At 45.3% G+C, this 15414-nt stretch overlaps 1 protein-coding gene across 2 annotated transcripts in view; it reads right to left on the bottom strand.

Moving 5' to 3' along the window:
* ANKUB1 (ankyrin repeat and ubiquitin domain containing 1) overlaps positions 1-15414 on the bottom strand; it is a 75391-nt gene that overhangs the window by 12985 nt on the left and 46992 nt on the right. For both annotated transcript variants that reach the window (XM_070072667.1, XM_070072666.1), the window contains exon 5: positions 1464-1578. In XM_070072667.1, the coding sequence (XP_069928768.1) occupies positions 1464-1578 (115 nt within the window). The remainder of the gene's footprint in view (positions 1-1463; positions 1579-15414) is intronic.

Genomic DNA, 15414 nt, shown 5'->3' with positions numbered 1-15414 from the left:
TATGCTGCCAGGCCTAACACATCTTACATCCTGCTTACCATTCACCAAGCACCCTTCTAAGTTCTCTAATGTTATTAAGTCATATAATCTATAAAATAGTTTGACAAGGTAGATATTATTATTATTCACATCTTATAGAAGAGGAATTGGAGGTGCAGGATGTTTATATAATTTACCCAAGTTTACACAGCTAAACACTGAGGGAGAAGGACTTTGAACCCAAGCAGATGGGCACTGGAGTTTGTACTCCCAAACATTTTGCATTTCTGCTTCTCTAGGAATTGGCTCCTTGCTTTCGGTTTCTCCCACTGGACTATAAACTTGCTGAAAGCAGTTTACTGCTGTATTCCTAGAATCTCATACAGTACCTTGTAAGTGCTCAGTAAATACGTGTTGAATGGCTGGATAAATAAAAATAGCTTTCCAGGTCAATCATCTATATTCTCTGAACCCTTAGATTTATTTAAAGATTAAGTTGAATGTAGATGGTAAGCACACATGAGTGCTAAATCATCAGAATCCAATACCCATTTCTGCCCTTCCTAGCTGTAGAAGAGTGGGCAGGGGTCCTAATCTCCGTTTCTTCAACTTCAATGCAAGATTAAAAATTCAGTTTATATGATTGTTGTAAGTAGAACATGAGGTAATTAATTTAACAGTAAATGCTGCAAAGAAAATATTGAATAAATATGCTGCATTAGAAGTTATAATGCAGCACAGTTATTTCTTTGCATTTAGAACATAAAAAAGAGAATTATCACTATTCTAAATAGGAATTAATGTAAAATATTGGAGTATTTTATAATGTTGTAAAAACTACAATTTTAGTTGGTAGAGCTCCTGGTGGGTGTCTGGGCTTCTACGAAACCTAAATAAATCACCCACAAGGGGGCACTGTTCTAAAATACCACTGAATTAAACCCAAGGGTTAATGCAATTTAGGCATTTGAGAAGCTGATGTGATAATCCCACCTCACTGTGCTGTAATCCCCCCCACTTCCTTGCCCCAGCCAATGACCTTATGCTTCTTGTGTAGATGATTGTACTAAATTCAGCTTGGAAAGTAGCATGGGAGCCCTGGAAGAGCTGGCCAGTGATTTCAGGTAACCGGTTAGCAAGTGTCCTTGTTTTTAGAATAACTGAATTTGAAAGTGGCAAGGTACTTACTCTACTATGACAGGCTTTAAAGGGGTTTGTTAAAAGTCTGATGGCCAGGCTAAATCACCATTTCATTAGGTGATTTCTCAGGAAGGTCTACCTGAATAGTAGCCCATTACCAAGGCTGTCAGCCCTGCTGGCATCTCGCTCCAGCAAATATCTTGATGAAGACTTTTGACTGACACATGCCAAGGAGGACTGGCTTGGAGCAGCACCCAGTTGTATGGTGAACTTCACATCCATGGTACAATAATTTAGTTAAAAAAGTACTTAGATTAACGTGGCATTTGCTTCCTCTCCCATACTTGAGTACTGGTCCTTCTTTTGATAGATAGCGCTGGACTTTTAGTTTTTGTCCGAGGAGACAACCCATCAGAAATTCCTTCCATCCATCCCAGACGTCCAAGCGAAGTGTGGTGCCTGGGGATCAGAAGAGGCAGTTTATGGTTCCAACCCACCACTGCAGCTCTCCATCCATAAAACTTCTAATGACAGCTTCCCCAAGCAGAGCTAGATAAATGCAAAACAAAAAGCAACCTTGGAACTAGGAGATAGGGATGCTATTTTTAACCTTGGCTTTTATTGGCTTGCAAAAGCTGCTTAGCTTCTGTGCCCTGCCCTTTTCTCATCTGTTGAGTGCTTGCATATAGTATTGAAATGCTCTTTGAAGCTATCTTAAAACAATCCTGTGGATGTTGATTTAATGCTGATATATGTATTATGAAGGAAGCTAGAGGCATTATGTTGGAAGAGGGAACCAAGGAGATGGTGGCAGGGCAAATGGCCTTCTTGGGCTCTCGGATTATTAGTGGGCTGTGAGGGAGCTGAATGGTGCTTGCCAGTTAATCCTTCATGAAACAGGGGCTTTTCTGTGTTGTGAATGTAAAAACCTAAGCCCTCACTGCTGACAAACTGATCCTTCACTCCTCAGAAGTCCAGCCTTGCCTGGCTTCTGTGACACCACATTCCTCTGTCCATGGGCTGCTGTTTTCTGGCATTGTTTCCCCAACCTTCTGCTCTGCTCTCTGCACACTCCTGGGATGAAACTCAAACCCTCCCTATCTGGCCCACTCAGCCTCTCTCGTCCCTCTCCACTCTGCCTCACTCACTCTGTTCTGGCCACCTTGACTTTTCATTTGTCCTTCAGACACACCAAGTCCATTCCCAACTCAGGACCTAGTGACTTACTGGTTCTTTCCCTTGAAAGGGCCTACGTCTAGGTTTTTGCAAAGCTGTATCCTCTTTATTCAGCTTTAGATTCAAACATCATGTCTTTGCAGAGGACACTTCTGGGCCACCATAGCTAGGCATTCTCTGCTGCCACCACCTATCCACCTTTGTCACTATACCCCATGGCCTTATTTTTACTTCTTCATAGCCCCTATCATTAGCATTTGAAATCATTTTACTTGTTTGGAGATTTTTCCCCTGTCCCCATTAAAAAAGTTCCCTCAGGACTTGCCACAAAGCCTGGCACATGGCCAGTGGCCACTGATTTACCATGGGGAATCTCAGCTAGTGGCTCCATTGACCACCCATGCGCCACTTACTCCTAAGTCCAAATCTCTAGGCCAGGCCTCTGCTCTGCTGGGGGTATGAGGGACTGCACTACAGCCCATTATTCTAAAAGACCACTCACCATCATGTACCCCCAGCCTGCTCTGCCCCCTTGCTGTTTGTCTCAGGTTGTGGCACCTCTGTCTTTCCTGCTACCTACGCTAGGTGTTGGGAGTTGCTCTTCATTGCTCCCCTTTTGTCAGACCCTACATCTAAACAAACGGTGTAGACCCAGCAAGTTTACCTCATGTGGATTTGCAGACTCTGTTTCCGTGCCTCTGTCTTGACTAGTCCTACCTTGTCTCTGGCCTAGTTCACCTCTCACTTAAATCTGCTTTGAGAAATTCTTAACAGCCTCTCTGTCTTTATTGGGTCTCTGCTAAAATGTTGTCTCCTTTTCTAACCAACTATCCTAAAGTAGCCTTCCCTCCCCTTACTGCCTCGGTCTTATTGCCTTACGCTTCCTTTCACTTCATAGTCTATCTCTTTTTAAACGTTTATTTGCTTGAAGGTACTTAAAAAAAGATTTATTTGGGGCTGGCACCGAGGTGCAGTAGGTTAATCCTCTGCCTGTGGCACTGGCATCCCATATGGTGCCAGTTCTAGTCCCAGCTGCCCCTCTTCCAATCCAGCTCTCTGCTATGGCCTGGGAAAGCAGTAGAAGATGGCCCAAGTCCTTGGGCCCCTGAACCCATGTGGGAGACCTAGAAGAAGCTCCTGGCTCCTGGCTTCGGATTGGCACAGCTCCAGCCGTTGTGGCCATTTGTGGAGTGAACCAACGGAAGGAAGAACTTTCTCTCTGTCTCTCCCTCTCACTGTCTGTAATTCTACCTCTCAAATAAATAAAAGAAATCTTTAAAAAAATGAAAAAATAAAAAAGATTTATTTTTTTGAAAGGCAGAGTTAGAGAGAGAGAGAGAGGGAGAGAGAGAGAGAGAGAGAGATCTTTCATCAACTGGTTTGCTCCCCAACTGGCTGCAGGCCTGGGCTGGGCCAGGCCAAGCCAGGAGCCAGGAGTTTCATCCAGGTTTGCCACATGGGTACAAGGGCCCAAGCACTTGGACTGTCTTCCTCTGCTTTCCCAGGCACGTTAGCAGGGAGCTGGATCAGAAGTGGAGCAGCCACAATACAAACTGGCACCTGTATGGGGTGCTGGCACTATAGGTGGTGGCTTAACCCTCCATGCTGCAGCGATGGCCCCTGCTTGAAGATTCTTGCCTCTGCCACTGAGTAGCATGCTTCAGGAGACTGGGGATGTTGTCACTGTGCCCCCTCTCCTTTGTGGGGCTAGCTCATGGTGGATGCTCAGTAAAAATTTGTTGAATGATGTCTTGTCCAGCTCCTCAATCCCCCACTGACCACGTACTGCTCTCCTAACTCAGCAGCCTGGCTTGAATTTCTGCATGCACACCAAGCTGTCTCTGGCCTGGGGGACCTCTCTTGGTGGCCATTCTTTCTGAACTCTTCTGACCCCTTCCCTACATTCTCCAATTCAGATTATGCTGCGACCCTGGCATCACTTTCTCCGTAAAGCCCTCCTTGATGACGCCTTCTCCTTACCTCCCCAAATAGGTTGAAGGGCTTCTCCTCAGCCTCCAATATATATTTTGAAACTCTATCATTGAACATACTTGCTGCTTTGGAATTGCTGGGTATACACACTAATGGAGAATTCTGAGCCCAAGAATCATGTCTAGTCTAGTCTTAGAGGCCTAGTTTTAATTATACCTTCGGGTTGCCATAGGTCCTCAATAAAATGGGATTTACTATACAGAAAGACAATGGCCAGACATGCATTAGGCACCATTCAAGGTGGGCCATTCCCCATCTTCCTCGGGAGCCCCAGGATATCTCTTTCTTGTGCTTTGTGTTGCTTTATATGTCTTCCTCCTGTGTCTTCTCCCTCTCTCTACTGACAGTTTGCCCCTGCTTATTTATGGTTCCTGTTCCAACTTTGGCATACATACAATATTGATTTGTGTGACTCAATCCTGCTTCATGATAACTTTCATTTTTTTTCCTTACCAATAACCAGCTTCATCTCTCTATGTTTCCCAATTACACCTCCTACAACTAAAATTAATTAATAATAATAATGACTAATGTAAGGGTGGAAAGGAATGATTAGCTTTCCTTACTCCTCACAAAGGTCATAGCTGAAACTCCCATTAACAAAAGGCAGGTTAATAAGAGAAAGGCATGACAAATTTATTTATTTATATGACACAGAGACTTTCAAAATGAAAACCTAGGGCTGGCATTGTGGTGCAGCAAGTTAAGCCTCTGCCTGTGAGTCCAGCATCCCATATGAGCGCCGATTTGAGTCCCACCTGCTCCACCTACCATTCAGCTCCCTGCCTATGAGCCTGGAAAAGTAGTGGAGGATGGCCCAAGTCCTTGGACGCCTGCACCATGTGGGAGACCCCGAAGAAGCTCCAGGCTACTAGCTTCAGTCTGGCCAGGCCTTGATCATTGCAGCCATTTGGAGAGTGAATGAGCAGGTGGAATATCTGTCTCTTTGTCTCTCCTCCTCTCTTTATAATTCTGCCTTTCAAATAAATAAAAAATAATTAAAAAAAAAAGAAATGAAAACCCAAAGACCCAGGATTAGGTTTGATGAATCATGGACAGCCATGTGAAATGTGATTGGACAAAAATAGTATTTTCTAATGGTAATAGATGGATGAAGGAAACCTAGCAAGGCCTCTTTGTGTGACATTCCTTCCTCCAAGGTGTAGAGCAGGACCCTCTGGATTGAGGGCTGATGAGTTACTATCAGGCAAAGTAGGTCAAAGCATTTCTTTACAGCCAGCTTCTACACAGAAAGGCAAGAGCAAATGAGAGTAATTTCCTAGGTTTTATGGCTTCCTCAGAGGAGAAATGTTCTAGTTTCAATGTCTCAACTTGAAGAAGAGAAACTCTGGTATCCATACATACTTCAGGTGAAAAGACAGAAGAACTGGAGAAGATCAAAGAGAATTTGCCCCAGAGACTCTCAGATCTCCTTCAGTCCAAAGTGCTCAGCATTCTAGAGTACCTTACTTTGTGGTGTTGTATTCTGAGCCCTAGCTGAGCATTTATTGTGCGCTTGCCATGTGCTCTACACTGTTCCAAGTGCTTGACATGAGTACACGAATGTCAAATTTGTGATAATCTTAAGTGCTGAATAGTATGTTTAAAAATATTTACTTATGCCGGTGCTGCAGCTCACTAGGCTAATCCTCCGCTTGTGGCACCAGCACCTCAGGTTCTAGTCCTGATTGGGGCGCCAGATTCTGTCTTGGTTGCTTCTCTTCCAGGCCAGCTCTCTGCTGTGGCCAGGGAGTGCAGTGGAGGATGGCCCAAGTGCTTGGGCCCTGCACCCGCATGGGAGACCAGGAGGAAGCACCTGGCACCTGGCTCATGGCTTCAGATCGCCGCAGCGCGCTGGCATTTGGGGGGTGAACCAGCAGAAGGAAGACCTTTCTCTCTGTCTCTCTCACTGTCTAACTCTGCATGTCAAAAAAATTTTGTTTTCATTTTATTTGAAAAGAGAGAGAGAGAAAGGAAGAAAGAGAGAGACATCTTCCATCCATGTGTTCACTTCTCAAACACCTACAACAGTTAGAACTAGGCCAGGCCAAAGCTAGGACCCTGGAACTCAATCCAGGTTGGGTCTCTTTCTTGGGTGGCAGGGACCTAACTATTTGAGCAATCATATGCTGCCTCCCAAGGTGTGCCTTAACAGGAAGCTGGATTGGAAGTGGAGTAGCTGGGGCTTGAACTAGGCACTCCTTTATGAGATGCAAGAATCCAAAGTAGCATCTTTTTAAAAAATATTTGAATTTCCTTGGAAGGCAGAGGACATAGAAAAAAGCAGAGAGAGAGAGAGAGAGAGAGAGAGAGAGAGAGATATGAATCTTCCACCCACTCACCCACTGTTTTGCTCCCCAAATGACTGCAATGGCTGGGGCTGGGCCAGGCTGAAGCCAAGAGACTAGAACTCCATTTGGGTCTCCCATGTAGGTGGAGGGGCCCAAATACGTGGATCATCTGCTGCTGCTTTGGCAGGCAAATTAGCAGGGAGCTGGATTGGAAGCAGAGCAGCCAGTTCTCAAACTGGTGCTCTGGTGTGGGACGCTGGTGTGACTGGTGGTGGCTTAACTTATGCACCATGATGCTGGAGCCCCAGAGTGGCATGTTAACTAAAGGCCTGCCCCAGAGTAGTATTTTTTTCCCCATCTGATGGCCGAGGAAACTGACGCATCATTAGCTTAAGTAACTTGCTCAGGGTTTATACACATAGTAAGTAGTGGGACCAGGGGTTGGATTTAGGCGTTTCGGTTCCTGCACCCTTCTTCCTATCTTCTGTGTTGCACTCATTTCCAAATAAGAATGCAATTGGCCCAGTGTGATAGTTGATACCCTTAGCGAGCCTATGCATTGACTGCCTCTGAATCAATGTGACAGCTTTGGTAATAAGAGCTGGGGTGTGTGTGTGTGTGTGTGTGTGTGTGTGAAAGAGAACTAGCAAGAGAGAGAAAGAGAGAGAGAGAGAGGGAGACAGAGAGACTCACATATCCTTAGATTCAGACACAGTAGGTCCACATAGATTCTTGGAGGAAGGAAGAAGGCAGGCAGGAAGGCAGGGAGACAGGAAGAAGAAGAAGGAGAGACGGAGGAGAGGTAGACCAGCTCGCCAGCTGACCTCATTAACTATTTGGAGCTATACAAAACTCCTAAACTGGCTGTGGTTTCCTAACATCAGTAGTCTCAGAGCCACAGAAGGGTGAAACTAAAATGTTAAAAGACCGGCCCACTCCGTTGTCCCCATTTATGGACTAGGAAACAGACCCAGAGAGATGGGCTCATTGCCTGAGGTTACTCAGCAAGCTAGAATAGAATTTGACTCGGAAAACATTCTCCTTTCACTTTCTTTGCTTTTTGCTCCCATTCTTTCCCTTCTTGCCTCCTGGACTTGCTTCTTTTAGGAGTCGAATCTTACTCACAAACATGTTTACTCACAGCCTGATCTGCGTGGCTGCACTCATCCCCGTAACCTGCCTTCACCCTCATGAACCTGGCCTGAGCTAGGAGAGTCCACTCTCCTTGCTGGACAATTACAGAATGAGTGTGTTCTGCAGAGACAAAGTGGTGGTTCTGCAGCTACTTTGTAGAAATGCCTTGATAGGGGCCGGCGCTGTGGCATAGTGAGTAAAGCTGCCGCCTGCGGTGCTGGCATCCCATATGGACGCCAGTACGAGTCCTGGTTGTTCCACTTCCACTCCAGCTCTCTGCTATGGCCTAGGAAAGCAGTGGAAGATGGCCCAAGACCTTGGGCCCATGTACCCTTGTGGGAAGACCTGGAGGAAGCTCCTGGCTCCTGGCTTCGGATTGGCGCAGCTCTGGCCGTTGTAGCCAACTGAGGAGTGAACTACCTAATGGAAGACCTCTCTCTGTCTTTCTCTGCCTCTCCTTCTCTCTCTGTTTAACTCTGACTTTCCAATAAAACAAATAAATCTTAAAAAAAAAAGAAATGCCTTGATAAAGATTTTCTCAAGTATGGATAATATTTGCCACACAGATTAAGTTTCTTTACAGTGCCTTACTGTACTTAACCCACTACACCACAGTGCTGGCCTGGACAGCGTTTTGCTATACTTAAACCTTCTTATAAAATGTTTAATTCTCATTAGCACTGGAAACAAAGGACTTTAAACACTGCTCCAAGTGTAGTAACTTGATCTTCTGACTTGAACAATTTGCTATGTTTTTGATTTATTGTGAAAATCACCCACAGATGATCAGTGAAAAGCAATAGCCTCTTCTTGCACTCCAACCTCATTGGTCCTCCAAAGCTGAGGGCATACAGCCTCCATTTAAGGAACATCCTGGCCCACAGGTTTAGGGAACAATTTCAATTGCAGAAGAGGAACTCCGTTAGCTCAGAGGTTTTGAGGGAAGTTGGCTTTCCTGTTCATTCTACTCAGATGTCCTGGTTACTTGCTCTATTTCTTCTGAATAGCCCCACAGTGTGTGCCATGTCATGAATCCCAGCTTAATACTTCACCTTCTTGGCTTCAAGACTAAAGTCCTATCTCTGAATTTCCTCCTCTGAACCCCAGTCTCCGGGGTCAGATTTCTGTTACATGTTGTCAGAGCCCAGCTGCACTAGTTTCCCATCTCTGGGCCATGCTTTCGTTCAGTTCTGGCTCACCGTCCAGGTCTTTGCTGGATGTTCTGGAGGGCCACCTCTGCTTTCCTTGGCCTTACCCATTGCCTGCTGCACACTCACTTGCTTATTCCGGGACTCCCACCGGCACAACTTGTTTGAAGCTAATTTCCTTTGGCTGGATGTCCACAGGTTTTTCCTGTCATTCCCTCGGTGGTTACTAGCCTCAAGGTCTCAGCTGTCTTCTTACTCAGTCTTCCTTAACTTCACTGGGGCACCTTCACCATTCTGTTTTAATTCCCTGTCTCTTGGCAAATTTACAAGTGTTAAAACTGTTGCTGCAGTTCCTCACAGTGAAGCAGCCCTCATTTCTCAAGGAACAAAGATAACAATGGATGGTTTTCTCTTAATGCTCAACTTTTGAAGATCCAGCAACTTTCTAAGCAAGTTAGCCAGCAGCACTTACTGGGTAACACTTTCATCCCTACCGGTTTGTAATGCCTTTCTTGTCACAGATGACATTCCTTCATAAGCTTAGGAAATTGATTTGAAAGTAGAAATTTACTTGAAAAATGCTATGTTTCTCCTGAAAATACAAGTCAAATCTATTACTGAAAAGAAAGTAAAACTAATGAGACTTAAGCTTGAGGTCCCCTCATTGCATGAGCCTTCTAATTTTCTATTTTTAATTTTGCATTCAGAGCTTCCCAAACCTGGATAACCTGGATCTGCCTTCTGTCTGCCTGTAAACCCATGTTTCATGCCCAGGCCACACAGGCAGGCAGGTGGGAGCAACAGTTGCCTATTCTAGGCAGTTGTCCTGCTTGTCTCTGTGAAGTTCCTGTCTCCCAGCTTTCTGGATTTCTCATTCATATCCCAGAGGTCAATATCTGCCTATCTGATTTAGACTTTTTCCTTCTGAATATGGAAAATATTTATCTGGTTTCCCCTTGTCTAAGGAAGCAAAATAAACATTGATCAGAACTTAAAGGGCATCAATAAAGACTTGGCAGTATCAGTTGTTGGAAAGAATCCAACTCTGGATGTATGATTACCATTTATTGGCAGTATGACCTTGAACAGGTCATGTAACTTTCCTGAGCCTCAGTTTTCTCATCAGTAAAGGAAATTAATATGGCACAGTTGGTCTCCATGGTCCTAAGAGCTGGTAGAAGGACGCTGGAGCCAGTCTAAATTTCAGGGGCTTAGTGGACTTGGCACCTGCAGTAGTTTCTCAGATATGATGAGCCCAGGGTGGTCATGAAATGTATCAACTGACATCACCCATAAAGAAAAATCATTCACTAATTCACTCATTTGTTTAGATATACTTTGTTCCAGAAAGGATTAATGTCTTTGTGATCATGTATAAAATATAGACAGAATAACAAACAGGTAAGCATATAGGTAAGCAAGTGGAAAGCAAAAGCTAAGGTGGAGAGACTTAAGAGCTAGACTTGGGGCTGAAATAAATCTGTGTGTGTGTATTGGACCTATGTGATGTGCTACTAAGTTTCAAGTCACAAAATCACAAATATTAGGATATGTTTAGATTCAGAGGTTTTTGGTAAGTCAGTCTTAAATGTTTCACCACAAAAAACTGCTTTATCCCCTCATTTTTTATCTCCTTAATCCCTGTAATCTTTCTGTCTCCAACTACTTTGTTAAAACTATTCTCTCTGAGCTCACCAATGACCTTTAAGCCAAATCAAAAGTTTTTTTCTCAGGATTGTTTTTGTCCTTTTTTCAGCAACAGTTGTTCCTTTATCATCTGTTAATAATATTCATACAAAGTCCCGGTTCTCCTCCTGTCTCTGGCAGCGTTTGTGTCTAATTTTCTGGCTCTTCCTCTGTCTGCTTGCCCAGAACTCAGAGCGTCCTGACTACAGGCTTTTGACCCTTCATGCTTCCTCTGTATATATATTTATTCTCTAGGGAGAGCCCCTGTACAGGGCTTGACCCCTGTGTGGGCAGGATGCCTACATAAATATCTCCCAACCCAATCCATCACACAAGCCCTCACTCCATGCTTGTCTCGGAGAGAATTGGAAGATGTGGGTTGTTCTTACAGCTTTGTTCCTAATGATAAACTGAGTAACTTAAAAAAGAGGGGTGGGTGGGCATTTGGCCTGGTGGTTAAACCATTGATTGAGATGGGTTACATCTCATTTTAGAGCTCCTGGGTTCTAGTCCTAGCTCTGTTCCTGAGTACAGCTTCCTGCTGATGTATATCCTGGGAAGTAGCAGGTGAAGGCTCAAAGTGGTTAGGTCCCTGCCACCCATATGGGAGACCTGATTTAAGTTCCAGGATTTAAGCTTCAGCTTGGACCGGACCAGCCCCGGCCGCTGCAGGCATTTAGGGAGAGAGAGAGAGAGAGAGAAGAAAAGACCCCAAAACATAAATACTCTCTAATCCAAAGCATTACTCTTTTCCCCAATTCCCTTCCCCTGTTCTAGCAGATCTGTCTTTTTGTCTTTTCCACTGCTGGTGAAAATAGTTGATACTACATTCTAGTTAGCTCACCACTCTTCCTTTAGCCTCTCCTCTCCCCTTTCTGTATTTCGTACCGCTTAGCTACTAGATGACAGTTCTCTTCCAGGATGTACGTGGACCTGGTTGCAGCTGCATGTCTCAAACTGCTTCCACCAGTGCGGCCTGTGCTTTCGGCAAGGCTCCTCCTCCTCTCTGTTCCTTCCTGGGATAAGTCCGTGTTCATGAGCCCATGGCTTCTGTTTTTCTCCTGTTCCGGAATCCTGGAATGTCTTCCACTCCTCCTCTCAAATCATCCAGAATTCCTGCAGGATGCTTTCCCTTGAGCTCTGCAGCTTGACTGAGCTGGCTTATTGAATTGTAACTGAGAATATGAGCCCCACTTCTGCCACTTTATTGTAAATGCCTGGAGGGCAGAGGCAGCTTTATATTTCTGTATAAGCAAGTATGTACACTGACTGAACTACTTCGATCTTTGGTTTTCAACCTAGATTTAACCGCAACTCCAAAACCTTCCTTTTTCCACTGCTTTTAGAGAAGGGGGTTAAAATTTACCTCTTGATAGCAGCAAGGATTCCTCACTAAGTAGAAAGAGGAGACCAGAGAAGTGATCCAAGATCCTTAAGCCTCTGGTTTAAACAAACGTGGGCTGGCTGCTTCCAGCAAGCTAGCTCAGCTTGATTGAAGGGCATGAAGCAGGTCAAAGACGCTCCCTCCCTCCCCTTTGAGGGCCTGCTTTCCTTGCTTTGGCGTTGATTTCCTGCATTCTCATGGTGGCCAAAGCAGCCTACCTAGCTCATGCGTGGGCCCTTCGTTTTATGTGAAAACTCTCATTCCCTAATGTTCCCACTGTCAGAAAATCATTTTAAGGGGTTGGTGGGTTTTGCTTGAAACACCTTGAGCAAGTCATTTAACCATTCAGATACTTTTTTTCTTTTAATCTGTAAAAGGTTTGGGCCAAGCTATCACTAAATTTTCTTTCAGCTCTAAAGTGTCATGTCTGAGCAGGACAGGCCTGAAGATCAGTCGTCCTGAGTTGACTCTGCTTTGTTTTGATCGTCTGGTAGCTTGTTAGACAACTAGATTATTGGTTGCTTAGGGACAAATGCCACTGTGTGTCCTTCCTCATATAGGCTCCTATGCTGTTCCAGGCAGGGCCCAGCTTCCGGCAAGCCTGCAAAACAGCGGTGCCTATTACAGGGAAGTGCTCTGGGGAGAAATCCTAGAACTTCTCTTCTAATCCAAATCAGGGACAATAATCAATGACAAGCTTTTGAGGACTCAATTTAAAATAACATGAAAGAATTCTGTGAATGTGATAGAAGTGTATGTCAATAAATGCAAATTTAGTGGTTATAAAAAGCTGAACTACTTACACATGCCTTCAAAGCCCTGTGTGTAAGTTGGGAGTACTCAAATCCCACTGCAGCCAATGCTGCAGGACAGAATTACCCAAAGGTGCTCTGACTGCCAGCAAGGACTCATTCACCTCAAGCAGTAATCTGTTCACACTGTGGGTGAAACAAGCCTGGCAGTTGGTCAGATATGAGTTTGTCTTGCAGAGGTTTGGCTACAGCATGACAAGACAAGGAAGTACAGTATTTAAAGAGAGGTTGTGATCTACCAGGGAAAATGCCAATCACTAAGGCAGCTTTTCAACCAGCAAATGCATCTAAATCTAAAAAATTGTTTCAATATAACTGGCAACATTTTTTTTTATTTGACAGGTAGAGTCATAGACAATGAGAGAGACAGAGGAAAGGTCTTCTTCTGTTGGTTCACTCCCCAAATGGCCGCTACGGCCGGTGCTGTGCCGAGCCGAAGCCAGGAGGCAGGTGCTTCCTCCTGGTCTCCCGTGCGGGTGCAGGAGCCCAAACACTTGGGCCATCCTCCAGTGCCTTCCCAGGCCACAGCAGAGAGCTGGACTAGAAGAGGAGCAACCAGGACTAGAACGCGGTGCCCATATGGGATGCCGGCACCGCAGGCGGAGGATTAACCAAGTGAGCCATGGCGCCGGCCCCTAACTGGCAGCATTTTAAGATGTGATTGCAGCTGGCGCCGGGGCTCACTAGGCTAATCCTCCACCTTGCAGCGCCGGCACACCGGGTTCTAGTCCTGGTCGGGGAGTCGGAATCTGTCCCAGCTCTCTGCTGTGGCCAGGGAGTGCAGTGGAGGATGGCCCAAGTCCTTGGGCCCTGCACCCCATGGGAGACCAGGAGAAGCACCTGGCTCCTGCCATCGGATCAGTGCGGTGTGCCGGCCTCAGCGCGCCGACCGCGGCGTCCATTGGAGGGTGAACCAACGGCAAAAAGAAAGACCTTTCTCTCTGTCTTTCTCTCTCACTGTCCACTCTGCCTGTCAAAAAAAAAAAAAAAAAAAAAAGATGTGATTGCACAGGAGGGTTCAGAACAGTGTGTATCATATGCTATCATTTGCATTAAGAAGGAGAAAGAGAATATGTACTTGAACTTACTTCTATATATGCATGAAATATGTTTTGAAAATGATAAACTGATGTATGTTTTGCTCTTTCATCTGGAAGATATTAGTAAATCTTGCTTTGAGAATGAAACTTGACAGACTTTTTTTTTTTAAAGTGATGTGAGTTATCTCTTTCTCTCTCTTGAAGATTTATGTATTTATTTGAAAAGCAGAGTTACAGAAAGGCAGAGGCAGCAGAGATAGAGAGGTCTTCCATCGTCTGGTTCACTCCCCAAATAGCTGAAATGGCTGGAGCTGTGCCAATCCAAAACCAGGAGCCAGGAGCTTCTTCAGAGTCTCCCAAATGGGTGCAGTGTCCTAAGCACTTAGGCCATCTTCCGCTGCTTTCCCAGATGCATTAGCAGGAGCTAGATTGGAAGTAGAGCAGCCAGGACTTGACCCAGTGCCCATATGGGATGCCAGCACTGCAGGCGCAGCTTAACCCACTAAGCCACAGTACTCTCCTTGAGACTTCTTATTTCTTAGTCTATAGGCTCAGAGCTAAGAGACAAGTGTTGGCAGGTTATAGGCACTCTATACTGACATGAAATAAGCTTAGAAACAACTCCTGCATGTGTTGCAACTCAATTTAGAAATACTCTGGATTCTAAATCTTCTTAATGCCATCAGTTACCTGTGGAGGGGGAGATGAGTACTTAGAGGGCCAGAAGGAGGGGGACTTACACTGCACATCCTTTTACACTTCTTTTTTTTTTCTAAAGAGTTATTTTATTTATTTGAAAGACAGAGTTAGAGGAGAGGGCGTATCATTGTATTCTTAGAATTTCATTATAAACTACATTGAATATGTTCTCTTTGTATTAATATCATATTAACATGAGAATTGAGGAGAATCGTGTTGCAGAAATTATGCATTTGCTGTGACCCTGAGAATCTAATGTATTAGTAAATTCTTTAAAAAAAATAAGACACTTCCTGGAATCCGCATTCGTTGTCAGGGTGCCTGAGTTTGAGTCCTTGCTCTGTTCCCGATGCCCACTCCTGTTAATGCATATCTTGGGAAGCAGCAGGTGATGGTGCAAGTGTTTAGGTGCCAAGGCCGGCGCCGCAGCTCACTAGGCTAATCCTCCACTTTGCGGCGCCGGCACACCAGGTTCTAGTCCCGGTCGGGGCGCTGGATTCTGTCCCGGTTGCCCCTCTTCCAGGCCAGCTCTCTGCTGTGGCCAGGGAGTGCAGTGGAGGATGGGCCAAGTGCTTGGGCCCTGCACCCCATGGGAGACCAGGATAAGTACCTGGCTCCTGCCATCGGATCAGCGCGGTGCACTGGCCGCAGCGTGCCTGCCATGGCGGCCATTGGAGGGTGAACCAACGGCAAAGGAAGACCTTTCTCTCTGTCTTTCTCTCTCACTGTCCACTCTGCCTGTCAAAAAAAAAAAAAAAAAAGTGCATAAAAAAAAAGTGTTTAGGTGCCTGCCACTCATGCAGGAGACTGAGACTGAACTCAGCTCCTGGCTTCAACCCCAGCCCAGCTCCAGCCATTGCACATCATTTTGGGAGTGAACCAGAGGATGGGAGGTATTTTCTCTCTCTCTCTCTCTCTCTCTCTCTCTCTCTC

The sequence above is a fragment of the Oryctolagus cuniculus genome, chromosome 4 (genome assembly GCF_964237555.1).
Source record: "Oryctolagus cuniculus chromosome 4, mOryCun1.1, whole genome shotgun sequence".
Classification (NCBI taxonomy): Eukaryota; Metazoa; Chordata; class Mammalia; order Lagomorpha; family Leporidae; genus Oryctolagus; species Oryctolagus cuniculus.
Note: the sequence above shows the minus strand (reverse complement) of the source record. Positions and strands in the feature narration are given on the sequence as shown.